This window comes from Hippoglossus stenolepis, chromosome 1, assembly GCF_022539355.2.
Source record: "Hippoglossus stenolepis isolate QCI-W04-F060 chromosome 1, HSTE1.2, whole genome shotgun sequence".
Classification (NCBI taxonomy): Eukaryota; Metazoa; Chordata; class Actinopteri; order Pleuronectiformes; family Pleuronectidae; genus Hippoglossus; species Hippoglossus stenolepis.
The window spans coordinates 11,185,494-11,213,492 of record NC_061483.1 but is presented as its reverse complement, the minus strand read 5'-3'; the positions used below and the strand labels follow the sequence as shown (position 1 = coordinate 11,213,492).

The following is a 27,999-nucleotide window of genomic DNA, read 5'->3' as shown; positions in this document are numbered from 1 at the left end:
GAAGGATTTGGGTTTGTGTCTAGGTCACAGTGTCATATTGCACTTAAAGCTGCATTGACTGATCTTGTGCTAGAAGACAGAAAAACTGCAAACACACTGACAGACCCAGTTCAGTCATGTTGACTCTTTGACTTGATGAACTGCCCTTCTCTTAGCTCTGGTTTGGTCTCCACCCACTCCTGTGAAAAAAAGCAGGAGCTTAGTCCCAAAAACGTATTTGACTTTCTTCACTAGATTATTGTTAACTTTCTCTGTTTGCCTGCTTGGCAAATTTAACACACAGATGCTTTATTAGACATTTCGAAAAAACAATGGCTTGCACTGGTGACCAAACCAGGGCTGATGAATACAGAATACAAAAAGCTAATTTAGGAGATATAATTCTCAATGGGTTTTCAACAAAGGCTGGGAAACCAAACATTTAAAGGCCACCTTTACAACACTGATTTGATGAAGATGGTTTAACCCTAAATTGAATTCAGTGTCTATGAGAGGAAATACATTTTCATAAAATCACTGACAATGTGGCTCAGCCCCTTTCTTCTCCTCAGAATCATTTAGGAGCAGTTATTTAAAATCAAACCTCTGTTGCAGCAGGCTGATGAATGAGTATGTTGCATGTATTTAATTGTAAGGCCCTGTCTTCTGTGAATTGGAGGTGATTAGTTGGACACTGCGGTTGAGTGTCATTCAGTGGACCTTCAATTGTTGAGCTATTCATAGCAACACTTAGGTCTGTATATAGCGTTGCTTGCCTTGTTGGGTCGCCTGTTCCGGGTTTCTAATGCCTTAATCACAGAGACAGGAGCTCGATGCAAATGAAGTTACACGAACACGATGATTTCAGGCTGTCTCATTAGAGTAGATGTGTTAATTATGTGGGGGAAGAAATGAAGATATTCTATGCTATAAATTGGTGACGACCAAATCTTTAGCTGCAGGTATGAGTGCTTCGAAACATTACAGTATATAAGCAGTTATAAAACAAGGGTATTGGTTTGAAAATGTTTTTATTCTGTTGAGGTATCACATTAAATTCAATTATATGTCAGAATTTACATGCAGTTTTCTTCTAATTTAGGGTTTTACAACAATCCCTCTGTAGCATTTTATCATATCACATCAAGAATCAACTAAATATAATTTTGTTTCAATGACCAGATGCAATGACATGAATGAATATCAGGTAATGTGAATTGTGTATCATGTCCAAAGTTGAGAAGAAGAACTTTTGGAGAATAACTTCAAACACTGAGAGAATAGTCAACATATTTTGAGAGAAAAAAATGGGAAATTTACAGGAAGGAAATCACCATTTTCTTTCAAAAGCAGTTAATTGCAATAATATGACTTTAATTTCAACATTTCATTAAATGGTTTCCCCCAAAAAACGTTCTCACAAAATTATAACTAAATTTTATATTTTAAAACAATAATGACATAAAATTACTTTGTTTTAAAAATCTCCCTAATATAATATAATAGGAACCATATACTGATCTACAGCAATACAACATGACAAACCTAAAACGAAAGTCATCATCGTGTCCCAGGCTCAGGCCTGAGTACTTGACTAATTCACAACTATTATGGGATTTTCATTTTTTAGGTCAGTGTACATCTAACCTACAAAGGGAAATATACTATACATTCATTTTTAGACATTCACAGTCACTTGATGGATTCAGTGCCCTAAAAGCAACATTATTACATTAGCCCTGTTGTCCAGGACAGTGAGCAGGACGGACAAAACACTATCGTCCTAATTAGATTGAAATCTTCAGGGGAACTCTCTCCTGGTTTGTTTTGCTCGGCCTCTTCGGGTTCTGGTAGGACAGTCTCACAAAAACAACAACAAGGATAATTCCTGGAATAAAAGGAAATACAATTTTGTTAAAATATTCTGGGATATTTCACAACATTGCTGTGTTGTTAGCGAACATTCACAGTGTCATGAAGTCTTGCTCAAATCTATATCATCTTGTATCAGCCTGCAACCAAAGCTGCTTTCAGACATGAGCTGAAGTCTGCACATTTTCCAGAAATTTTCCGGAGGAGCTCAAATCTCAAAGTCAGTTGCTCTGGAGTTTTTATGCAATTGTTCCTGCTAAGTTGAGTCTGTCAACTGAGTGTGAGTTGCTGAGTCAGCGTGAAGCCTCTTACCTATGACTGCAAAGGTGCCGAGCAGAATTCCCACTGCTGACTGAATAGTTGGCATGCCCTGCAATCGCTGGGCAGCCATTTTGCAGTTCCCTCTGACGTTGCAGGGACACACTGTCACTGACAGGAAAAGAACAAGAGGAAACAAAAACTCTCAGATTGTTGTTTTTTTTTAAACATCACACAAAAACGTAGTTGTTAATTAAAAAAAAAGAAATATAACTCACTGGAAAAATGTGTAATGTTCAGGACTGTTTTTTGTTTTTGTTTTAAACACTTCAGATGTCCTTGAAATAATGGAAAATGCGTTTTGGAAGCATATCGTCATTCCTGCTCATATATTTGACAATAACACATGCAAACTTAATCTCAATTGGAAGGTAACAGCTTGTTTTCACACATGCTTCACTCGTGACTTTTCTCACTAAGGTGCTTGAGAACTTCACCCTGATTTAACTGTAAAATTACAGGCAGTTAAAACCAAAGGTCAATACTCTTTACACCTCTTAATGTATTTGCACGATAACTTATGTGCTGTTGTGTGGTTTGTATATAAGGTGTCAGCAGCTTATATTAGGCAGAACGCAGTTTTCGGATCGCTGTGTAATCACACGCCTGCAGCTGGGAAAAATCATTTGTAAAGCCACATTAGAACAGAGTTATAGGACAAGCTGGCACACAGGGCTTGATCTCTATTGATTGTTCTTGTACGCTTTTGTCCCGTAACCTCCCCGTGCTCGCGTCGGCTCATCGGCAGGAGCGTCAGCATTACCTGGCAGGTTTATGAAGGTGCTCCTGGGAGGGGAGCTGCTGTCAGAAATGGTGAAGGGCACGGTGTAGACCTCGGGGGACAGGTACGGGATGTTTAAGGACAGGTTGGTGTGAGTATCTGAAGCAAAAAAAAAACAAAACAATTTGAAATTTACTGATTATTAGTTTTTTTATAAATATATAACAATTATAGACAAAAGGCATTTCACATTTTGATTGGATAATAATAATTTTTTTTGGGGGGGGTACATTTTGATCACACTTGTTTATAATCTGTCCACCAGTCTCTGTCTGTATGTGGGACTCATATCTCGGGAACCATTCATCTTATCTGTTTCAGACTTTGCATGTGAATTGTTGAGGGCCAAATGAAGAGCAGTGTTAAATTTGGTGTGATTTGAAAAAGAAACATGTTCAATATTGACAAGCTTCGAATAAACATGCGACCAGCGCTCTGTAGCAGTGGCGACTGAAACTAATCAGTGTTAAGCGAACTTTAAATGAAAAGCTTCAGGGCTGCATGGACCAAGCAGCCGGTCTCCACTTGCCCTGGATCGATTACTGCCGGTCACTTCCACAGTTTCAGAGAGAAAGCTGCAACCAGCATCACCACAGCCCAAGGAAACAGCCCACTCCAAACAGGTAGGTTTAGAACTGCACTAGTTAGAATGGCTGAACAGCAGGACACAGAACAGACAAGAGGACGTTTGAGAAATAAAAGGTGTTCATTTCCTGATACTTGTATTTGGTGGACAGAGAAACATGCACAAACAGCATTGCTTCCTGTGCAGCACGAGTTGTAATGCACAATCCAGCCTCACTGATCAGAAAAGGTTTTAAATTAAGCTATACAAGCTTTGTTACATCTGCAACACTGAAGCATGTGTCAAGATTTTACAACATAATAATTATCACCTACGACTTTACAATATTTTACAATTCCTGTTAGCAAGAGAAAAATAATCAACCCCTTTACTGCACAACACAGCATGAGAGACTGATTTGAGCTGTGTATGGAGAGGTCTGCAGAGAGTGAGTCTTTATCTTATCTAAGAAAATCACTCTAGAATACATGGCCGGCCGCATGACGTAAAAGCCCTGTCCAGTAAAGAGAAGTGTTTATCAAGCTGTTTGAACTCTTATCTGAAGGTCTTAAACTCGCTCGCACCTTTACCGTCATTCGCCCCTCATGTTCCATTTGTCAGCCGGGGAGGCACAAGCTGTGCCGTGCTCCTCGAGAGACGGCTAATGTCTTTATCCTCTATCACCGCATTGTTTAGCCTCTGATGTGACATTTTCACAGAGCGGATCTGTGGCCGGCTAAAGTATTTATACATCGCAATTTTATTAAATGTGTTAATGTCAGACTGGATGTACCAAGTCTCTCCCATTAAGGCTGGACAGTACATTCGTGAGATGACACACACACACACACACACACACACGACCTTTCATAAGTGGTTGTGGTTGTGCCACGCAAACGGGCAACCCTACAGCTGACATTACACTGGCACAAGCACACATCATTGGTATACGGCCATTATTGGCTGCAATCAGGTGCAAAGCATTCTGGGAGGTTCCTCTTTTAGCCTCCATTAGCTGGCAGGAGCCCAGCGGTGACGCCATAGAAATTACACAGATGATATAATTACAGCTGGGCTCAATCAATAGCAACAGGAACGGAGGAGGGAAAGAAGGACGCTTAAAAAAGAAAACAGGAAGGGAAGTGGATGAGCTGTTTGAATGACTTAATATGACAAGACGTCAGTGGCAGTAAATAGTTCACATTAAATTAGCCCAACACGAGCGTTTTCCGAAAAAAAAGATACATTATATTACCCATCTCAGACAGGGCTGAAGAAATTATGCAGGAAGAAAATAGAAGAGGGCGATTCGCACATGATCAGGGACACATCGCTCTGCTTCTTTCACCCTCTACCCATTTAAGTGAAAGCATAAGTAAAGGGGCTGCATTTGAAAATCCATTTATCAGTGATGTCACATCGCTCGGCCTTGCGGCTGCCTGATAATCTGTCTTCTCCAATAAATTCACTTTCTCTTCACTCTCCGTATTGTTCAGAAGCAGATTCTTATCAATACAGACTTAAGGCTGTTTACTTTGAACAAACCAGTAGACACAAACCATTTCAAACGGCAGGGTAATTTATCTATACGTCCGCGTTAAAGTCATTTTGAAAATGATGGAACGTTTTAGATATCTACTCAACTCTTTCTTGTTCTGTTATTTTAGGAGCAAATGACAGACGGCTCACTGTGCATGCTCACCAGATCCGGTCAGGATTTGTGGTCTTATTTGGGTTGATAAATACAAGCATATTTTGCAGCATTTTATACAGGATTTAAATATAATTGATACTTTAACACCCTTTAAGCACGGTAATGTTTCGGTCGCTGTGTGTGTATGTGTGACAGATAGAACATGACGAGGGACGTTGTTAAGGTTCAATATTCCATATTCCCACTCTCCAGCTGATTCACTTTTGGGGCTGATTTGTCAAGGTCAACATAAATATGGTCCGAAAAACACATTTTCCAAGATATCTCTGCAAAGAATGGAGCCAGAGAGACAATCCAAAGCAAAATCAGATATCATATAAGTGAGATCATGAGGAAAACACAAAGAAGTCAGAGAATGACATCATGCACAGTTTGAAAATTCATCACACGAGGAATCTCTGCATCCTGTGGGACTACAGACATGACTAATTCATGATCATATCTGGTATGAAGAGGGGAGGAATTACATCATCATGACATCGCAATGAAGTCAGAAAATGACATCACATAGTGCAATAATGCACAAACAACCAATAAGATTCAAGACAGAACCTACCACTTACGAAGATCATGACGACATCATTATAGAATATACAACATTTTATGATATATTATTTTCATTGCACCCCTGATGCTTGCCATTACGAACGAGTCCACTTTAATAATTGATAAGAAAGTTGTTTTAATTATGATTAATGTAGAAAAGTAGCTTGTCCCGATAAACCTTAAGAAATTGTGCACGTGTATGTTAGACACTGGACTGGCTTTTGTTTCTTTAGGACATTTCACCTCTCTCATCACCTCTCAATTTCTGTGGGTCTGTACCTGTGTTGAGAGTCGTTATGTTTAACGGTCAGTTCGCTGACCCCCCCCACCACTGAGTGAGGTTTGGTCCAACAACGGCATTAGTCCCTTAGAACTGAGGAAGCCTCTTTGGTGAGAGGTGAAATGTCTTCAAGAAACAAGTCCAGATGCCCACATACACGACCATACCGTAGATACAATGACCTGGATGACTGAGAATCGTCACAGATATTCTCCTGACGAAGAGTGACCCTCCTCTTCTCTCTTATCGTCACGAACAACCACATTAATCCTGACTGGCTTCATCTCGTCTGCGTTCACCTCACCGTTTATCGGCGTTAGCTTCCAGTTGCGCCGAACTGTGGCATCACTGCGCAGAGAGAAGTTGAGCCGTCCTCCGTGCTGAGGTCCGTCACTGTCCCTCGAGGCCAACACCAGAGCCTGCTCCTCCCAGCGAGGAGTACACAGGTACTTCCAGGAGTAGTCTCCTACCAGCACCGGGCTGTTGTCATTCACATCCAGGATCTGCACTGTCACCAGGGTGGACGCGGATAAGGAAGAGTTTCCTGAGGGGGATAGAAAGAGATGTGGACAACACAAATTCACACCAAGGTAACAAAGCCTACAGAACAAATCCATATCTCAGTTATTATGTTCCCTGCTCAAACTAATCCCTGAAAAATCTAAGTAGCTGTTGTGAGAATCAGAGGGATGGAAGTTGAGCCCGGAAGTTGATATAAAACTCCGTCGAGGAGGTTCGATTTTCAGCAGGATTTGTTTGCTGCATTATGCTACAACTACTGGATGGATTATCAGGAAAGGGGAAAGGATGCAGTTTGGGTCAGGAAGAACCCATTCAACTGGGGCGGATCCAGGAAGTTTTTCAACTTTCTTTAAATTTGCAAGATAAGAGTATTTTTTTTATTTTGATCTTGATGTACAAAAATCATATTTAGGGAACTGATATCTGGGAGTGTGAGCAAGGCGATCTTTGGGCGGAGGTATGCGCTGTACTGAGTGACGTTCTGGTGCTAATTATTTTCTTTCATCTGAATGATTCCCAGTACATTGCAAACAAATTCCTCACTTTAAAGCAGTCTATGAGATTCACAGAAAGATGATTCAGTAGAAAGAAAAACAATGATTCTGAATAGGTTTCATCATACCTGAATACCATTTAGTTGAATTAAGAGAACATGCACAAGCACAGATCTCTTTAATCGGATACATGTGCAGTATGAATAAAAAGAATAAAGGGGAACTTACGTCCATCCACTGCAATGACCTCCATGGTGTACGTGCTGTTCTCCTCTCTGTCCAAGGCCTGCACAGTCTTCAGTTCTCCAGAGTATTTGCCTATTGAAAAGTATTTCTTTGTGTCCCCTTGAAGAGAATATCTGCACGAAAAATAACATGTGCATCTCTGTAAAATTAGAGCTGCATTATTTCACGAGTATCATTCGTACAGTTTTCATCCAAGGTTTACCTGATGGGGTGAGAGTCGGGGTCATAACCTCGGATGGTGGCGATGACCCGTCCTGGTTCCTCGCCCTCTCTGACGGTCACCTCGTAATGGCTCTGCGACAGGATCGGACCCTCATTCACGTCGTCGACATAAATAGCGACTGTGGCTGTGGACGCAGGTCCGTATCGTCCGCGGACCAGAGCCACTGGGTTCTGACCGCTGAGCACCAGGATGTACTCGCTCTCACGCTCAAAGTCCAACACCTGTGAAGACAAACGAACACCCACAGAGGACAGAATATGACGTTATTCAGGGAATTTACTGTGACTTGATCTCAGTTGCAGTGTTGCCATCAATTAGGGTTAATAGAATTTTCTTGAATTCATTAAAAGCCACTGCAAATTCTAATTAATGCTGTGATGTGAAGAAATCACATTAGAGAGACAGTTTTTTTCGCAAAAAACAGGAACATTGAAGATATTTTTGTTACCATTTAAATACCCAAACTGTTGGAGGTTATTTTGCTGTAGTTTTCCATTCCCATCATGCAACATCGTCATTTCACTATTGGTGCACAAGTGTACTGTCATCTGTATCCATGACCTGGGTAAAGTACCTGGCTCGGAATGAAAGTTTACAAATTATAAAACCATGCCTATTGAAGCAGTACTACCTTATCAGCAAACTTTATACCAAGTTCAATGGAAAATTCAATAAGATGATTCACACGGCGGAGTTACGGTGGGAGAAGATGAGTGGAAATGGATGACATATGGCTCAGATTGAATAGAAGAAGAGAAGCATTGGGAGGGCACGCAGAAGTATTGAAAGGTTACCCAATATATATGACGAGGGAACACAAAAGTAATCCTCAAAAGAATTCTCGTTGTGACCCTTCAGGGGCTCAGTAGATTCCCTCTTTTGAGAATTCTCAATTGGATTAAATGGGGGAAAAAAGCTTCTTTTTAAATATTGGCATTCTTAAATAGGCTAAATTACACCCCCTAATATTTAATGAGATTATCCCTATTTTCAAAGATGCTCAACATCTCAGAGCTACAGCTAAAGAAACAAATTCAAAGACAAACCTTTGAATTTGTTCTGTGGAATCAAATACATGTAATAAGGCTGCTGACAGACAGCCCAACACCCACGCAGTAAAGAAACACAGCATGTCATCTGGGACACGGTGCAGCCCCTCGTGTCCACTCTCTTTATCTTTCTTCCAAGAAAAATGATTTTACTGGCAGAGTCTTGCTGCGTTTCCGATACGAAGCAGACACTGAAGTCACAGCGGAAAAAACAGTTGATTTAGTGTGTCACTAATTTTCCATGATGGTACAACGACCGATTCGTTATAATGCAGTAAATATCCCTGTGTAGGACAGATGTATTGATAGATTTGTATGACAATGGAAATTAATATAAAATGATGTTGATATTACAGGACATTTGATATATAAATTGTTGGTTGTAAAAGACTATAAATGACATTTATAAGTACATGAATTTAGCCATAAACCACTTTCAATGCTTGTCTGGGATAAACAATACATAATAAGGAGTATAGATAATAAGGTAAATAAGGAGTGGTAGATTTCAAATAAGATAATCTGCAAACTAAAAATGGTAACTGTGACCTGTTGACTTCGTTGGACAGAATAAAAACGTATGGTATGTAAATATTAATAGGTAATTAGTATCTAAACACACAGATTGAAGAGAAAGGAGGCATGGTTTATCTGAATTTCCTATTTATTCGATTAGTTTAATGTAATCCCCTGGATCTCATCTTGGGGAGCGTGTGTGCCGTCAGGTTTTCTCCTCAAACGTGTTCTCTGTGGCCACAAAACGAGACACGATTAAACCAGCGCCGCCTCACATCACGCTGCGCTGTTGCCAAGGAGAAGAAACACAGACCTTGGAGGGTGCATGAGTACCGCTGTTGACTGGAAGTGACGCATCCAACTACTCAGCGTGTGTCAGCGCACCAGAACATGTGCATAGACCCTGGAGGCTGTGGTCAGTCATCTGAACCACCATAACAGGTGCCAGAAAACGGATGTATTTAACCTTAAATCCAATACAGAAGTTTTTAGACCCCTTTTGTTTTGTTGTAAATCAAATTTTACATTGATGAAAATGCCAATTTTGGCCAATTTAAGTGAAAACATTTTTCTGGCTACTTGATAACAACCTAAATTGACATCTCTTTTTTTATAAAAGTCTTCTGACCCTTTGCTGTGGGACTTCAAACTGGGGTCCGGTTGGCTACAACATGTTTGCTTTATTTCCACCAAGGAGGTTATGTATTCATCCGCATTTGATTGTTTGTTATCAGGATTGCTAAAAAACAGCTCAACTGATTTCCATTAAACGCTGTGGAGTGTTGGGGCATGACCCGAGGAAGAAGCCTTTAAATTTTGGAATGGATCCGGATCAGGAAAGGTGGATCCAGGATATTCTTTTTTTTATAAAATTTTTGTTGGTTCACCAAAAAATTAATCTGAGAACTTTATCAAAAAAATAAGATCCAGATTTTGTGAATTAAAATAAATATGTTAGTTACTGTACAGTGAAAAAAATTCCTTTCAACTGTATCAGAGAATGGATATTTCCCAGCACTGTATAAGTTTACAATACATGTAAATGCAACATGGCCGATCAGCCTTGGCGGAGGAAAGTGCTCGCCAAGTTCCCTTTAAGTTTTGTTTATCAGACCATCTTTATCTTTTTACTTTTATATTTCTACTATAAGAGTTAGAACATCGTCTAGGATCATTCAGCCTTAGTGGATCTCTGGCTCAACTGGGTGTCAGCCTAGTTACCACTGAGATACGTGTAGAGCCTGGAGTTCACTTGCGGTCAACTCATTTTCTTACAACAGGAAATTTGCACTTTAAACCGACGACTCATTGAGTTAGTGATGGATGAATCTGTATTTCGTATCTACGTGATTTATTGAGCTGTCAAAAGCCTTGTAAAGTTTGATTTCATTTTTCTTTAACAAATGGTAAAACGTCTGACGTGTACAGTTCTTTCCCCTTGATTCGATTCTCCTCACTTCCTCTTGTTTATTATATATTTACCTCAATGTGCAGCCTCGAGCCCGGGTGGTAAACTGCTATTATTGTTCACACAATCTAATTATTCACTCATGGGCTGTGAGCAGTGTGTAATTTCTAATAATGAAACTTGTTTGCCTTGTGGCGCTGACCTCACATTCTAGCACGACGTATTAAAGGATTTGCTCAAGAGCGTGTGAATCCTCTGGGGTTTTACTTTCACAAGATTTAGATTTGAGCTTTATTATTATATTTATTCTCATCTGCTAAATAAAACAACAGTTTCCCTTCGAATTGTGCACATTTAGTCATAGGAATATTTCACAAGGTTAATAGAAGAGCTTGCAGCTTTTCAAAGAGAGTCTTCATGTGTCGAACTGTCGTAAAGCAACAACATCCATTTTCTAGCTTTTTGACATCTCCTGCTTTATCTCAGACCTTGTGCAACTCACAGCTCAATCACATCCATCAACTCCCACAGAGAGTTTGAAAGTAATAACCTGGCTCCCGCTTCGCCCTCTTACAGAGACCAGATCATTACAGTGCACACACACACACACACACACACACACACACACACACACACACACACACACACACACACACACACACACACACACACACACACACACACACACACACACACAAACACACAAACACACACCCACACGAAGACAGACACATTCCCCCTGCATCCCTGAAATGCTGTGCCGGATTATAGGCTGCTGAAAGGGTGATGTGCCCTCGGGGACAGCAGAGATTATTAGGCCAAAACAGTTCATTGTCATCTGGACTTTTTTCTTTATTTGAGGCTAAAGTATTGATGTATTGGAATATTCTCCTCAGATATGACTCGAGCTAAACGTGACCTCTTGGGACTGCACAGACACCGAGGACAGACACAAGGCACCAAGCCCCAAAATCGTCCTTGACATTAATAGTCGTGCCCCTGACAGTTGAAATCTGTGTGTACGCTTTCAATCCCTAAACAGGATTTAGAAAAAAATATTTAATTAACATATCGCAATTTAGATTTAGCAAGAGTTTTCCGATCTTGGTCGGTCTGGTGATGTTGTGTTTATAGAAACTATAGAATGTTTCGTGTTGTTCACCTTCGAGAGCACAAGCGAGACCTCATTGGTCTGCTTGTCCGTCACTAATGTAAAGACCTCCTCCTCGTTTCCAGACTCCAAGCGGTAGTCCACCTGCCAGCTGTCTCCTCCTCGCACATCTGCGTCCCCTGCCAGCACAGCTGTTACTGTGGTGCCCACAGGGGCGTCCTCCAGGATGCGAAAGGGCCCATACTGTTGGGGCAGAGACAGAAAATATATAATCACTGAACAGAAAGTGTAAATTAAATTATTAAATTATTATAAAAACAAACAGTCTCAATATATTTTATTTTACACTGCGATAACACTTTGTGGCAATAATTACTATAAACTGTAGACTGCGCAGTCTGCTTTTTTTTCTATATTAGGTTGTTTTAACTTTGTGATATATTAATGTGTTCTTTTAAACTTTATAATAAGCATTAGCACTTTTAGACTTTTTGTATTAATCACACAATAAAATAATAAAAAGCCGTTATTTTTGCAGATTAAACAAAGTGATCTACACACACTCACATCAAGCCCCACACAGGCAGGACAGGACAACACCAATATGCATCTGATAATATTCTTTTCTGATTTATACATTTGTTGAAAATATCTCTTAAAAGTAGTTTTCAGAGAGCTGCAATACTGGAGGCAGGGTAGTTTCAGAACATATGTTTTATTCAGCTGTCGTAGATACTGATTAATAATATTAAATATTAATCCCAGTATGTTTCAGCTTCTGTGTCTTGATGTTGTAATTTTGTCCTCATCAATAAGTCACACATCAATAGGTCTGCCCTATGTGACTACATGTGAGTGTACGTTTGCCCCGGCTTGCCCTCCCGGCGCGAGGTGACCTTTATTCACACACCTCTGTGTGTTTAGACAGCCGTTTAATCTACCACTCACAGATGTCCTCTGGTGAAGCAGCCACAGTCTCTGATCCGGCTGCCCCATCAGCAGGGTCTCTGAACCCAGCCCTGTCACCACTCGCCTCCCACATCACCCCCCTATAGCGCTGCCTTCACATCGGCATGGAAAAAGCTGCACTACTCAGGCGTGACCCGCTCAAGAGCATTTTCCACCTCTGTGTTTGTGGTGTGTGTGTGTGTGTGGTGGCCATTATCTGAGCGAACACATCTGAGCATTCAGCATTAACAATTGTTTGTTTGAAAGGCATATAACTAACCTCCTGGTTTGTAATAACGACACAAAGACGACAGATATTTTTGTCAAAGGAAAAAACTCTTGAATCTTTTATCACGTCTCCTGTTATTGGTCTGGACATTCATGCCAAAGCTCTGCAGCCAATTTCCGCTGTTAGATTTAACAGTGCCTCTCTCTCCTCTGTCAAAATAAAACGTTCCTTCACAGCTCATAATGTCCGCAAAAATCTTTCAGTGTCACCGCAGTCTGACGGAAAGAACAGCCAGAGACTGCCTCCCCATTATCGCAGCATGATGATGGCTCTCCCACGTAACTATCAACCCTCGTGACTGTTCTCTCTCCTCTATTATATATGTGGGTGGAACTGAGGGGATTTTCTATAATTGCCTATCTTTAGCCTATTTTTTCTTTCATATACTAGCAGCTGCAACAAAAATGAGGACTGCAACGCCTTGCTTCACTGGATTTTGCTGATGTGTTCAGTTACACGCGCCATCTATTGCACTTCTGTCTGTCCTGGGAGAGGGATCCCTCACATGTGGCTCTCTCTGAGGTTTCTACGTTTTGTTCCCCAGTTAGTAGGGTTTTTTGTAGTTTTTCCTCACTCTTGTTGAGGGTTAAGAACAGAGGATGTCGCCCCTTGTTAAGCCCTATAAGACAAATTGTGATTTGTCAATATGGGATATACAGATAAAATTTGATTTGATTTGATTTGAAAATAGTTTTTAGAGTCCCTCTGAGAACTTGCTTATGCAAACTCAATCCAGCAAACCAGTGAAATAAAGAATCAGCTGATACAGATTCTTACGTAACTCTCTATCACGCTAATGGCACTGGATGTCGTCATTATGTAGATTTGGCCATTAATTAATGAGTGGAAACTAGTCTCCAAAGACAGCCTCATGAGATTAGACTCTGATAACAGGATCCACTTGTGAGTACAAAGAACTGAATAAAACTCCTCCAATAACACGGTACTATCGCCATAAGCCTGAGATTAGAGGACATATTTAGTTCCCCGCCAGGAAAATTAGATCAGTGACCTGCAGAGTAGATTCACAGTCTGCAGTCCAATAGCCACTTATTACGGCCTGGGATGTTTAGCTTTAGTCTTTTCTTTCAAACATACTGTTTATCTTGTCCTGAATGGTACGTGTGCTTGTGAGTGTGAGTGAGTGTGTCAGTGTGTTTGAACAGCGTGCTTGCGTACCTCATGTCGGGAGAAGACTGGCGGGTTGTTGTTCTCGTCCTGCACCGTCACAACAACAGTGCAGGAGCTGTTTAAACCTGCCAGGGACATCATCACAGCGTCTGTTAGTGACTCAGGTTCAGCACCATCACACAAATAAAATATGCTGAGGGAACAGGAAGTAGCTTGTTCCCCTCCCGAACCGTGAGTCATGCAGACCACATCATCTGTCACCCGACCAGAGGCTAGCATACATCCACTGGACGCCGTAGCATCATTAAAGCCACTGACGCAGTCGCTCACGAGGTTAAATAGCTTTTCTATTCTGAAAGCTGTTTTACATATGCATGGTATTATGATACTATCTAGCACAGCTGCTGCTTTATGAATCAACTGGTTTCTAACAATTTCCTCATAATTATTGTTGTTTAAAGGTTCAGTGTGTAGAATTCAGTGACATCTAGTGGTGAAGTTGCATGTTGCAGCTGAATACCCCTCACCCCACCTTTCCCTTCCAAACATGAAAGAGAACCTGTGGTAGCCTTCAGTTGTCATAACTAGTCCAGTCTGGGCTACTGTAATAAACACGGCTGCCTCAGTAGAAAGGACCCACTCCTGATGTAAATATGGACTATTTAAATATAAAGAGCCCATTCTAGGGTAAATAAAAAGATGTAATGTTCTACTTCAAAAAAAGGAAAAAACAGCACACTAAAGTAAAGATGCAAGTCACAGTTCATTTTTTTAGGGTTACGGTGAGGTTGTTAAATTCAATATGCCTTTAAAAAGAAGGCTGCATTCATGCAATGATCCGCAGTCACCTTTGGCGTCCTCAGCAGTGATGGTGAGAGTGTACTGTGGTGCTGTGCCCTCCATGCTGTCTGCTTGGACGAAGATGACCCCCGAGTCACGGTCCACTCTGAAGAGGGCACGAGGACTCTCTGGAATTTGCCCGACTAAACGGTAAGAGATCCGCACGTTGTCCGTCTTGGGATCGTCGTTGTCGGCTGCCTGCACTGTGAGGATTTCTGTCCCTGGTTTGGGATGCGACGGAACAAGTATAAGCAGGTCCTCAAACGCAGGACAAATGTGACATTGCAATTTTAAATATAAACAACTGTCATGGACTACAACACACTTCATCCCAGTTTGTCCAGGTCTGTGCACAGCCAAAGAAACCTAAACCGTTTTCCTCTCTGCAGGGAGATACAGTAACACACCAAATTAGAATCAGGGGAGGATGGATATAACAATAGCTGTCTCGTTTAATCCTCACTCAGCGGTTTCATTTAGATTAACAGATTGTCCTGGCTGATTCATTTCCCAGAATCAACCGTTCTAGAGCGTCAACAAAAAAGCTTTTATGGTGGGACCTTATTTGTCATAACACACCATGTGCTTTTTATGAGCACGGGCAGCAGTGATGGTGCTTTCCCCTCCGTGTCCTGGCAAAAATCCCACTCTGCTTTCACAAAAGGTATCTGGCACTCTCGGCCTTTTCATCACTGCAGCGTTGCCTCCAGACAGCGCTGCTCTGCCTTGTTGTGAAAGCAATATTCCCATTATGGAGCAAATGTGACCATCAACATTATTCAGAGGCCTCATTATGATGTTCTATTATGTGGTTTTGAGTGATTAAAGACACATTAAAACATGTTAGTACTGCTTTTAATTTTCAACTAGAAATATCAATTCTGTGATGCAGTATGTAAAAGTCCTAATGTAAACTGATTATTCAGGGCAGTTCTGGACGGTATTTTCTAGGACTGAAATCAACAATTATTTTCATACCTTCCTAGAGACTTTACGTTTTCTGCATCAGTTTCTTTTTTTTTTTTGTCATGTAATGTTTTGGAGATGGTGGCACATGAGCTAAAGAAGAACAATTCAAATTTTGGTGCGGATCCGGATCACGGGGTGAATTTTTCACCTTCTTTAACATCATGAGATAGGACGTTTTTCAGGTATGCACTCCACTGAAGGCCATTCTATTTATCTATTTTTCTCAATTAAATGCATTGTCTATGAAATCAGAAAAGAGCCAGTTTGTCATGCCATATCATCCAAGGTAACTTTTTCCAATGTCCCGGTCAGCAGTCCAAACTCCAAAGATAATCAGTTTAATATGACAGGGTAAAGCAGGAAATCTTCACATCTACGAGGCTGAAAACTCTGGAAAATATAGTGTTCAGTTGACAAATCACTGCAGAACCTGTTCCAGTAGACTTAAACAAATGCAGTCAGTCAATTTCTACAAAAACCTTTCCAATTGTTTTGTGAGGAAAAACTGTCGGTTACCTCGAGCAGCCAGTTCCTTGACCACAGTGTGGTACTGCGCTTGTGGGAAGGTGGGTCTGTTGTCGTTGGCGTCGCCCACCATCACCCTCAGCTCCACAGGCTTGGCAATCTCTCTGCCGTCCGGACGCTCAACCACGATGCTGATCTGGAACTGACAGGACAAATGGTCGAACACAGTGTTTTGTTGTTTTTTGTTGTTATTGATTGTAAAAGCTTTTATACTATTATATTGAAATAAAGGAAGTAATGTACTTCTACTTCAGTCCACCCGTCTGCAGTAGATGGGTGGACTGATTAATAGTGGATGGATGGACGGATGGACGGATGGACGGATGGACGGATGGACGAATGAATGGAAGTGAAAGTGCACCTCCACATTCATCACTTTGTCCTCCCCTGGCAGACGGATGCATGACGCTTACTCTGTGAAAAGGCTCCACAGGCTCCATCACTCATGAAGTTCAAAGCCTGACTGATGGAGCTGTATTCAGACAAGAGGCTCTTTAACACAACCATGGATTATCAATCATTCTTGGTGTGATGGATCTAGAACCTTTCAATCAGTCAGGACAGAAAAAAGTTACTCTACTTCACCTTTTCCTCTTTTTCTTCTTTAAATCAATTTAAATTTCGTGGAAAGTGACATTTTCATAAATATGAACTAATCTTATCTTTTCTGTTATTAAAGTCAGCTACAGTTGGGATGTAACTGTATCTGTACTTAACTTAAGCAGATTTATTTTCAGGTGCTTTTCACTTTTACTCTACAACATATAACAGCCAATATCTGTACTTTCTATTTTTACAAAGCATTGCTTGACATGTCCACATCGTTTTTTCTATATTTCTAAAAGTAATCGACAACAAAAGGGAAAGTGGTCCATTGATCCAATCAGAGTGGACAGGTAACATTAAACCCCGCCTCCTTCCACAAGAATAGCTCACCTGCAGCAGCAAAGACGCCACCCCCGAGAATCACACCATTCCATTAGGGAATAGGAAACACTCTGCAAGTACTTTAACTTTTGATACTTTACGTATATTCAAGAGCAGTTACTTACTTTTACTCAAGTAGAGAAGTTAATGTGGTACTTTTGCTTTTGCTTGAGTACATTTTGGTCTATTACTTTTTCTATAGTAAAATGTTTAGGAACTTCCTCTAACACTAAATCAGTAGAGCTGATCAGGCTGATGATGCATTTTCAACCTACTTGTCTCTACAGAAGACAGAAAGTGCAGCGTGCTCGACACGTTGGTTTAAAGATAATCACGTCCTCTGGTGTAGTTCAGTATTATGTATTAGTCCGTGTTGTTGTTTGACCACTTGAGCATTTGTGCCAGAATGTACTGTTCACTGAGCCATTCAGGGCCCTCAGGGGCTTCACTTGTGTTCACAACTCAAGAGTAAAACCAACTAAAATTGACCTTTCTGTTAGTCTGGAGCAAGAAACTTTTGAACTGGAACATATGTTTTTATAACCCTTGTCATTGTACAATTATTCTATTTTGCCAGAGGCAGGATGTGTACAAGGAACAGAGCTGCTCTTCAGTTTTGTCTCCTCAATCACCTCTGTCCAGTATAAAAATAGCTTGTTCTCTGTGCTCAGAGGTCCTTTAATAAAATCATTAAGATTCATAAGCTGTTCATAAATTTGAGTTTTCTTTTCATGAAAAGCATGAGAAATTGATTAGTGCAATTACACGTGTCACTTGATGACGTTTTTCTTTGGCATATTAATTCATGTTCTTGCTCTGGGTCATCAGCGGCTGCAAATAATTAAAAAGTGGATAAAATCTGTGTGATTCCGTTGGTTTTATAAGAGAGCATCTTGTGAGAATCTGTAAATAAAGGGCTTTTAAATCAGAGCGAACATTGTGTACAGATACGTTCGTGTTACATATTCAAAGATATGAATAAGGGCTTGTGCTGGTCCTGAAGGAGCAGTGAAGCCCCACAGCTCTTATGTTTAGATATGTTAAACAGTAAACACATGAGCACATTCATTACTGGGCACTGGAGGTGTTCGGCCTGCAGCTGCACAGACCTGGTCTTGAGTCTCTCTGTCCAGAGGAGCATTGAGATAAATGACTCCTTCCCTGCTGATGGTGAAGAGCATCTCTGGAAACTCCCCGTCCAGACTGTACTGGGCCTGACTTCCACTCCATTTGACCTACATACACACACATATGCACAAACAATCACAAAGTTATGAAGACAAAAAAATGATTATACAAGTGTGGTATTAAAAAGTTTTTTTGCGACAATATATTATAAACCTGCGCAGCTTTGCAGCCGGACCTGCATGATGTGTAAGTACAAAGCTAAGCAACCATTTGTTTACATGATAAGGAGCCATCCAAATGCACTGACAATGATGTGGAACAGAGAGCGCAGCCAAAACTAACTATGCAGGCTGAAGGGGATTTTCCACTCTGCTTTACAGCCCTTGACAGAGCGCTGTTCAGTGGAGCTGAAAGGACCCATAGTCGCCATCAAACAGCACCCAACAAGGAGAGGAGCCCGGTCACGGCACAGCTGATGCACACCCAGGGCATGTGTATCTGCTCAACTCACTGTCACACACTCCTCCCTTGTTTTGGAGATGGCTGCCCAAATGCTCGGCTCTTGTATACATGAAGCCACTTCACACAGCTGGCCGCCTCCGAGTGTTATGCTGTGTTCCTGGACATCAGAAGTTGCATGTTGAAAGAGCTGATTGATGACCACTGTCTGCTCTATATAAAGTTCTGTACAAAACAACTATGAGGTCATCTGTTTTGCCTCCGTCAGTGTTTCGAAACTGCGGAGTACTTTCCGTCCCCCTCGATAGTTCGAGCTGCGTCAAGAGTGTTTTCTGCGAGTGTGCTTTTCTCGGAGGCGCTGCAGAGAGTAAGCAGTTGCTGAATTACACAAAAGAGCATGATGCCCTGCAGCTGAGGCGACTTGTCTGTTAATGGATCCAATCGATAGCAAATTAATCTGCTACTATTTTGATAATTCAATAATCGTCTTTGTCCATTGTCGAGGAAACAGTCCCAAAGGTTTGCTGTCATCGCCACTTATTTGCTACCTTTCATTGTCATTAGTAATAACAAACTAAATATCTCTTGGTATGAGAGTACTAGCAATCAAAATATGTCCCCTCTGAGAAATTATAATTAATAATGATGACATTTTGGGGGTTTGAAACTTCAAATCTCCCTCTTGGGGGCAGTGTAAACAAGCTCGAGAGGCCATCAAACTGATTATTTACACCTCCAGCAGATACAGAGCATCATCTGATTTACTTGGAGTCACTTTTCTGGCCACCTTTTAATTCTCACACCTTAAAGCCTTGTTCTATCTCTACCACCTCTGGCTTCTTAGTCAGCTAAATGTGAAACTTTCCTCATCAGCTGTAACTTTGTCTGTTGTTTGTCGCTGCGCGGGTTTAGCAAATGAGCTTACACTGAGTTTTCAGAGCTTCTTGGAGTGAGAATGAACCATCAGCTGTATACAAAGATCAGCGATGCATCTCCGCTTCCTCCAACTAACCAGAAATATCTCGGAGTGTAAGTAGAGTCTAAGCAATAGATTAGCTATCGGGGGATGAACCCGCGGTCGCGAGGTCCCGTCAAAAAAACATGCTTGGTCAATCACAAGTCAGTCTCAGCTGTCAATCATGACAATACATTTTTATGGCATCAAACAATTAATTGAAACTAAAAACAAAAATAGCACTTCAGTGTGACAATGACGTCCTAAATTAACAGAAACCATCTTTGAGAAAGATGTGTTTATGTTGATAATTGTTTTTTTTGTTTCGTCCATCTAATAACATGGAGGAGGCGGGAAAACACTAAGCTGAAAGAAGCTAAAAGGTTCTGTAGAGCGGAGTCGACCTGAGGACTTGACAATATGAGTGAGGCCTTCGACATTATACACAATCTTCTGATCTATTGTTATAGTGGAAAACGTACTGATTACAGCAGCTTGGTGTTCACACCAACGTCAGAGCATGTCTGATGAGTAACGTTCGCTGAAGGGTATCGATGATGCTCGTATCATTCGTAGTATTGAACGCTGATGATGAGGCCATGACGAAGGTCTAGTGGGGCTCAGACCAATCCTGCAGCAAATGATCAGATTTCATTTGACTGTGAAAACTGAAGCGGTTAAGAGCTTTGACTCATTCATTCGCAGGCTCCGAGGACACTCTTCCACTCCAAAGTCTCAATGGATTGCATTACTAAGTTCAAGTAGTTCCACTGATTACATAACCCAAGTTTTAGGCAGGCAATCAGAAACATGTGATAGATAACAGATTTAAATTAACCTCCCGAGCCCCAGTGACGCAAACCTATCATCACAAATGCCTCGGTTTCATATTTAGAATCAAATCCAGAGCTCATTTTGATCCGACTGCAGAATCAGTCAAATTGATCTCAACATCAATCTCAGCTTATGACTGATTTCCACACAGAGACAGATGATGGTAGGGATGCAGAAAAAGCACGTTGAGCAGCAGATTTCATTGCAGCATCTGTCAAAATGTTGTCACACCAAGGACAGTGTGGGCACAACATCTGTCACAGATGAGCGGATGTGGACTTGACCGCTCCATTTATCCGAGGCAGCAGCGGAGGGAGGAGAGAGAGATCCACAGAGTGTGTGTCTGAACAAGACTGTATCTGTATGTGTCATAACAGCGGTGAGTCCCACCACCCACGGAGCACAGCATGTACGATCACTCAGAGTGGGCGAGATGAGGCTTCCCCCAAGTAAACATCCACGTTCACCTAATCCAGTTCTGTGTGATTTAGAGTCAGGGTGAGGACAAATGGGACGCTGTAACTAAATGGTTTTATATGGTTGAGTCAGACATGGAACAATAGAGGCTTTGCTTCTCACTCCCTTGCAGATTTTTTTATTAAAACAGAAAGCGAATACACAATCTCAGCAAAATACTATCACATACTCTCATTTACTAATACGCTTATTTATTAATATCAAAATGATTAATGAATGAGTCACAAACCTATCTGTCTTGAAGCTTTGTTCGGGAAATAAACTTGCAAGACAATTTTTTTTTTGTTTCGATTTCAACTCGCCTTTGAAAATATGACAAACAAAATAATCAAATGTGCCCACGCTTGTGAATCCACACATGTGCGGTGGGTGGAAGGGGCTGTTCGAACAGGAGAGATGAGAGGCTGAGGGCGAGTGAGGAGGAGGTGGGAGAAGACAGGAGGAGGGGGAGGTAATGTGATGTATCCACTGGCCACTGTGACTCGCAGCAGAACCCGCACGTTGCATTTAATTCAGCGGCAGAATCGACTTCACACGACTCTTTGTCTCACTCACTCAGTCCGTGCATTTCAAGATTTCTCTAAAAAGCACAAACGCCGTCGGCCATTTAGTTTTTTTTCCTCCATGTGTTAAGAAAAACCTCTGAAGGGCTTTTAAGTTATTTATAGACATGTAGCTGATATGGATATTATGATGAGCCAGAGGTTAGACAAGACCGGTGGACAGACACAGAGAGTTGTGTGTTACAGGAAGCTGAGAGAAACCTTTTAAAAACAGAGTTAGCTGCTTAAAAAGATACTGCGTCTGTGGACTTGGGAACATTTTGAGAACATCCCAAAAGTTATGTGAACAGACCATGTGCCCATATCCTCACAACATCACCATAGTTACGGCTGTAGCTTCCTCCATTGTTCTGTTTTTAGCAGACAAACAAACTTTATTGGCACGCAGGGCGGAAACAAAATCATTTTCATAAATTAGTGAAAAGCAGCAAATTATCACAAGTGAGAAGCTGGAACCAAATCATGTTTGTCTTATTTTGTTTCAAAAATTACTTGAATTATTGAGTTATTACCAAAATAGCTGCTGATTCATTTTTCAGTTGTTGAAATGAATTAATGAACAAAACAAATTTGAAGGTTGTTTGACACTTGAGGTATCAAGCAGCCTGCAACATATTCTTACTGTTCATGACCAGAACTTCTCTGTGTGTGAAATATAATTTATGTTACTGGACATTAAAGAAATATGACTGGGGTCAATTCTGCTGTTAAGCAGTTTTTTAATCAAACTGCTCAGAGTGGTGGTCAGTGGGTGGGAAAGTGGGTGGTCATGGGAGTTGAAGTGACTCAGTAGCCTGAAAGGATCCATGGCATTTGCACGGCATCAATAATTCAGCGTTTGGTCACTCAGGACGACCCAAGAGGCTCTAAAAACAGCAACTGGCAACGTGATGCCACTTTACTCAGTCCAGGCTATTGACAGAGTTTGATTAATCTTAATATGACAACAGCTGGAACTGCATTAACACGATGTCCCGCACTTACCCCAAGTTGTCTGCACGATTAAAGCTAAAACAAGTAAAAGTGGCTTGAATGAAGATGAGTGAAAACGCTTACGGTTGTTGTGTCTCTGCGTTGCACACACCTGAGAGATGGGGATGGGGTAGGGCCCCGGCAGGTTCTCCTGGAGTCGCACAGGGTCAGGGGATGCCCAGGTGTTTCCTGTCACCTCAACGGTAACGATGCCGGTGGTGAAGAAAGCGTTGGCCTTCCCGGCCATGTCCTTCACCATCACCGAGAGCTTGTAACGGCCGCACATCTCTGGGTCCAGAGTGGAGGCTCCTGGTGGTCACAGGGGGATGAATACAATACAAGAACTCTTTATTTCAAAATCATTTTATTTCAGAATTTAGCTCTTTTACAAATACGCCTGTGCTGTATTTGACGCAAAGGAAAATAACACATTTCAAGAAAAACATGAAACCCGTCACTAGATGTAGTTCCCCTCAAATATATGCAACATTTCACACATCACACGCTTCATTTAACACGCTGCTGCCTTTCTGAGCCACCTGTGTGCTGTTTTTTTTATCACTTCATTTCCAACTTATTGCTTAGATGGAGAGAAATGACATAAACACCCACTGCAATGGCAATTCTAACCGTTAGTCACAGCTCAATTAAAAAAGAAAATCAAGAAGGTAATTTGAGGGAAACCAGCGGAGATGTCGGCCGGAAGCGAGGGACCAGCGAGCGTGAAAGTCATCCGGCTCCTGCCAGGCCGTAACAAAGGACCAAACCAGAGCTACAGGAATAGCAGCAGCACACACAGGACTTTACTGCATCTTGAGTATATCTGTGTGTATGTGAGTGTTCTGTATGTGTATGTGCATGTGCATGTGCATGTGCATGTGATTAAATTAACTATTATTGGCCAATAAAGTCTAAGTGCATCATGTTGTGTCTCACCACAAGATACTATTTGTATCACATTTCATATATAAAACACAGTAAGAATGACAAATAAATAAACCCTTTGAAATATCTAATGAAATAAGGATGCATCACTGAAGCTTTTTCATTTTCATGATTTGAAACTTTTCTCCTTTTTCAAATCATGTTTTAAAAACCACAGTGATTAAAACTCGTAGATATTAGATAGAGGGAGTTCATTTTGTTTAGCCTCCCTTCAGGACCATATTCTACACATCCGCTCGGTCTGTTTCAAATGCAACATCCATTCTGTGCAGTAACAAAGCCACTCCTCTATTTTTATTAGTATTTATTAGTCCCATTTATTGGTTTGTGTCTTCAGATTTTAACCGTACTGAAACTTTTTTTTATAAATGTTCACTGTTTTTCAGAAGCACCCCTATTTGTTTTCTTTTGTGCGTGCAGGAAAATGGCTCTATTGTATTCTATTCTATTGATAACCATATTTTACATTTGAAGTAAATTGGTAATTCACTTACTTTTACATAAACAAACACAGTTTTGATATTTAGAACACATTCAATTTGTTTCTTAAAGAAATGTGACCAGTGTAAACACTGAGCTTCATTCCTGACAATGCTGCAAAACAATTTCTTGTTACTCACTGGTTGATATGAATAAATGCTAATTATTAATTGGCTGTTTTTGTGGCAAGGTTAGTAATTAGCAACTACGAGACTTGTTCAAACATTGGTAGCATTCAACAAAGACATGAGAAAGCCTCAAGTTGTAGGGTGTTCTCTTCTGTCACTGTGTGGGACTGACCTTCCTCAGTGAGGGAGACCTCTCCAGTGATGGAGCCGATGGAGAACATTTGGCTGGAGGGAATTCTGGGCGTCTGTTCCATGAGCCTGAACCGCAGGTCGGCATGAGCAGTGTCGAGGTCGTCTCGATCCAGCGCCTCCACCTGCATGAATGGGATCCCTGAGGGGTAGTGCAGAGTCAGAAATGTCCTATCTGAGCCCATGTTGTTGCTGAAAAGTCTCTTTTAGAGTGATAGAAATGTAGCTGTTCTGCGTCGCCACATCATTTATTCCATTAATACTGAGTTTAACATTAAATTTTAAGTGACTGGCCCAGATTGAGTCAGACGGTCGCATCAGAGCTCCAGGTTCTCGTACCTTTGAGGAGGCCGAGCTGCACGCTGCCTCTCATGCTCTCCCCTAGGAAAGTGGGCACGTTGTCGTTCTTGTCGATGACACACACTTCGACAGTGAAGCTCTGTCTGTGCACTGAGGCTCTGAAGGACACCTGCACGCACAAACACAAAGCATCTTTAAATAGCACCCTCTGGAATCGGTGCGCAGCCTTCGCACGAGAACATCACGACAATCCAAAGAATAATTATTCCTCAGACTCAACCCTGGGAAATTGTGTCCACACATTTTCTGGAGTTTGTCAGAGTCAGACGGGTTCATAGCAACAAGAAAAGGAGGCAGTTTTACATCTGTTGCCTGTGAGAAAGTTAAATCAACACACCCACTTGCTTTATGTGGACATTTTCCTGCTGTGTTCTCAAATCGCCACACTCAGATATTTTCTGTACATATACTATGGGGTGTCTGAAGTTCAAGTTCTGGAAGATATCCCCAGCAAGACTTAGATATTTACAAAATTTCAGGAAAATTTCCAGACTTCAGCGCATGTCAGAAAACAGCTCTGTTCACGATATGTGTCTAGAAAATGACCACTACTAGTGACACAATGTGACGTGCTACCTGCAGGGAGTACGACGGCTGTTTCTCTCTGTCCAGTGGTTTCAGGGCATAAAGAAACTGAGCGTCGACGCCGAATATCCCCTCATCGTCCCCGGTTACCACCAGGTCGCTGTAATTACTGGGCAGGCTGTGGAGCTGCAATGAGGAGAGGAACATTCATTAAACAGTTTGTGCCCCACTTAAAAGCAAGTCACGTGCATCCTAATGTGCACTAATCACCATTAACACGGCCACTTACATGCATATGCTGTCCTGCTGCTTTAAAAAGTCATTAGTACATTAAATGTGTATTAATCAGCTGCTGAGAATAGTGCCCAACTTATTGTTGTTTAAACAGCTGAACCTACAACGCCCAGCTGTTTGGGGAAATACTGAGCTGTTTCAACTGAATAGCAGGGACCCACTTGTAATGGTTTATGTCTTCAGGATGAATTAACAGGCTTAGGGGTTGAGAGGGAATCAGGATCAAAAGATGAGACAACACATTGTTGATTTCAGTCTTTTCAATGTTTTTTTGGACAATAAGAGAAATATAAAACAATTCCAAATGTATCCTTTAATTGTCTTTGTGCCAGCACCTTGTCTTTCGACTGATGACCAAATTACCCCTATACTAGGCCCATACTTTGCAGCAAGGCTCGGATAAGCAGGGATAAGGTTTAGATGTTCTGATTTCTCTGAATGAGGTCTTGAATGGCACATCACCACAAAGGCAAACAGTCCCCTTGTGAAAGAACATTTAAATTCACTAGATCCATATTTTTATTTGAATCTGCACCAATTTGCAAACACTCGTAAATATCTGTTTGATTTTTTTCACAATTTCTATCCTCTGAGAAATCAATGAAAACACATCATCTCTTGCAATGTTAAATAAAGTGAATATATAAGTTTCTGAACCGGCCCCCTGATCTGGATCCGCATCAAAATTCACCTTTTTTACAAAAAGAAAACAAAAATTCAAGTTCTTGTGTAATCCTGCTACCTAACAAGCAAACACACAGACAGAAAAATTCTCCTTGGTGGAGGTAAATATCACAAACATTTTCAATTTGATCCAGTTCTGTTTAAGGACAACTCCTTCACAGTAACCCACAAGATAAGTACATCTCTCACTGTGCTTCTGCACTTTGTAGGGTTTAATAATGTGATAACTCAAGAAGCTAAAATGGAAGATATGACGAGTGAAGAGCTGACAAGTGAACACACCAGCATGAGGAGCTTTTACCTTGAACCAATCTGCAGCAATTATTGTCCTTTCCATTTATAACTCAGGAGGAGGACTATTATCCCACTCCTCCACTCTGGCCATTAACGTCCTGTTTAAAGTGTGTTAATGACATCAGTAAGACACAAAGACTGAAAATATGACTGGGTTCCATACAAAATGGGAAGACTTCTAAACTCAACTAATTAAAGTGCCAGATATTCACGCTGTTGCACATCCATAAAGGTTGCCTGAGTGACACGGGCGAACAAAAAACGCCCCGTCTGCCGTGCGGCTGCATGCAGAGGCTGAGTGTGACGCCCGAGAACCATTGTGAACACTCCAATTATAGTCTGGGAAATGACGGCAGCATGTTCGTACATCTCCAGCCTTGAGGGCTAGAGGAAGAGAAAAAGAGACAATTTTCTACTTCCATTTTCTACCTATCGAGCCATGATGGTCTTGGCTCGAAAGGCTGAAAAAAGATGTTTTCATTTACCTGATTTATTCTTAACATCACTCCCATATGTGGAGTTTTACACGTTCCAACAGTATTAATTTACCATCTAAACTAGAATTACTGCCAACCTGTCAAAATGTAATGTAACCTGCATCCTTATTTAGTATATAACGAATATAACATCTAGAGGGACACTCAGATAATACATATCTCGGCTAAGGCCCAAAAGTCATCTTACAAATCGACATTTAAATTCCCAATTTCTTATTTCGATTTGCACCAAATTGCACACACTGATTAACATCTGTCCCTTAAACATTTTTCATTAAGATCCATTAATTGTTCCCTTGAGAAATTAACGAAGTTAACTAAAATGTGAAAAAACGTCCTATCTCTCAAAGAAAGTGAACAAATAATCCCTGGATCTGCCGCTTGATCGAGATCTGCACCAAAATTAAATTGATTCTTCTCTGACCCATCCCGCATCCTTCCATTAAGTTTTCTGGTAATCCCTTCAATAGTTTTTGCGTTATCCTGCTAAATAACAGACAGACAAAAATTTCAACATTTTCTGCTTTTAGTGATTTGGCACTTAGCTATATGCTTTAACCCCCCCCCCCCAGGTTTTGGTTGGAAAAGATTTAAAATGAACTCATAAGGATTGCATATTTAATATTTGACCAAAAAGCACAATATCTCAAACATTTGCGTTGTCCATTCAAGTAAATTGAAATGTCTTACCTTGGCTAGATACCATGGGAAAATACCATCGTAGTTTTCTGGGACACCGATTTTAACATTTGCCCCAGAGCATGGTGCTAAAGTGTAAAGTATCACCAGCTGTGAAACGAGATATGAAGTTGCGTCTTAGTGATGTTGCTCATGCAGTAACATGCTCTTGTAAATGAAAGAATAACAGTTTAAAGTATGTTTTTTAATGGCAGCATCTTACTATGAGAGCCAGGATCAGCATTGGTGTGGCTCCTGTCTTCGCCATGAGTCTCTGTGAATGT

General features: G+C 41.1%; 1 protein-coding gene across 1 annotated transcript; it reads right to left on the bottom strand.

The window, feature by feature from the left end:
• Positions 1 to 993: 993 nt before the first annotated feature.
• cdh16 (cadherin 16, KSP-cadherin) lies at positions 994 to 27,983 on the bottom strand. Its single transcript, XM_035162742.2, has 17 exons — positions 27,939 to 27,983; positions 27,728 to 27,826; positions 25,320 to 25,454; positions 24,723 to 24,852; positions 24,367 to 24,525; positions 22,754 to 22,950; positions 18,363 to 18,488; positions 16,318 to 16,468; positions 14,841 to 15,053; positions 14,041 to 14,117; positions 11,676 to 11,867; positions 7,520 to 7,761; positions 7,300 to 7,430; positions 6,360 to 6,599; positions 2,933 to 3,049; positions 2,164 to 2,280; positions 994 to 1,867 (listed from the first exon to the last, which is right to left on the bottom strand). Exons 1-17 carry the CDS (start codon positions 27,981 to 27,983, stop codon positions 1,767 to 1,769), a joined length of 2,472 nt encoding a protein of 823 aa, XP_035018633.2. The 3' UTR covers positions 994 to 1,766.
• Positions 27,984 to 27,999: the final 16 nt, after the last annotated feature.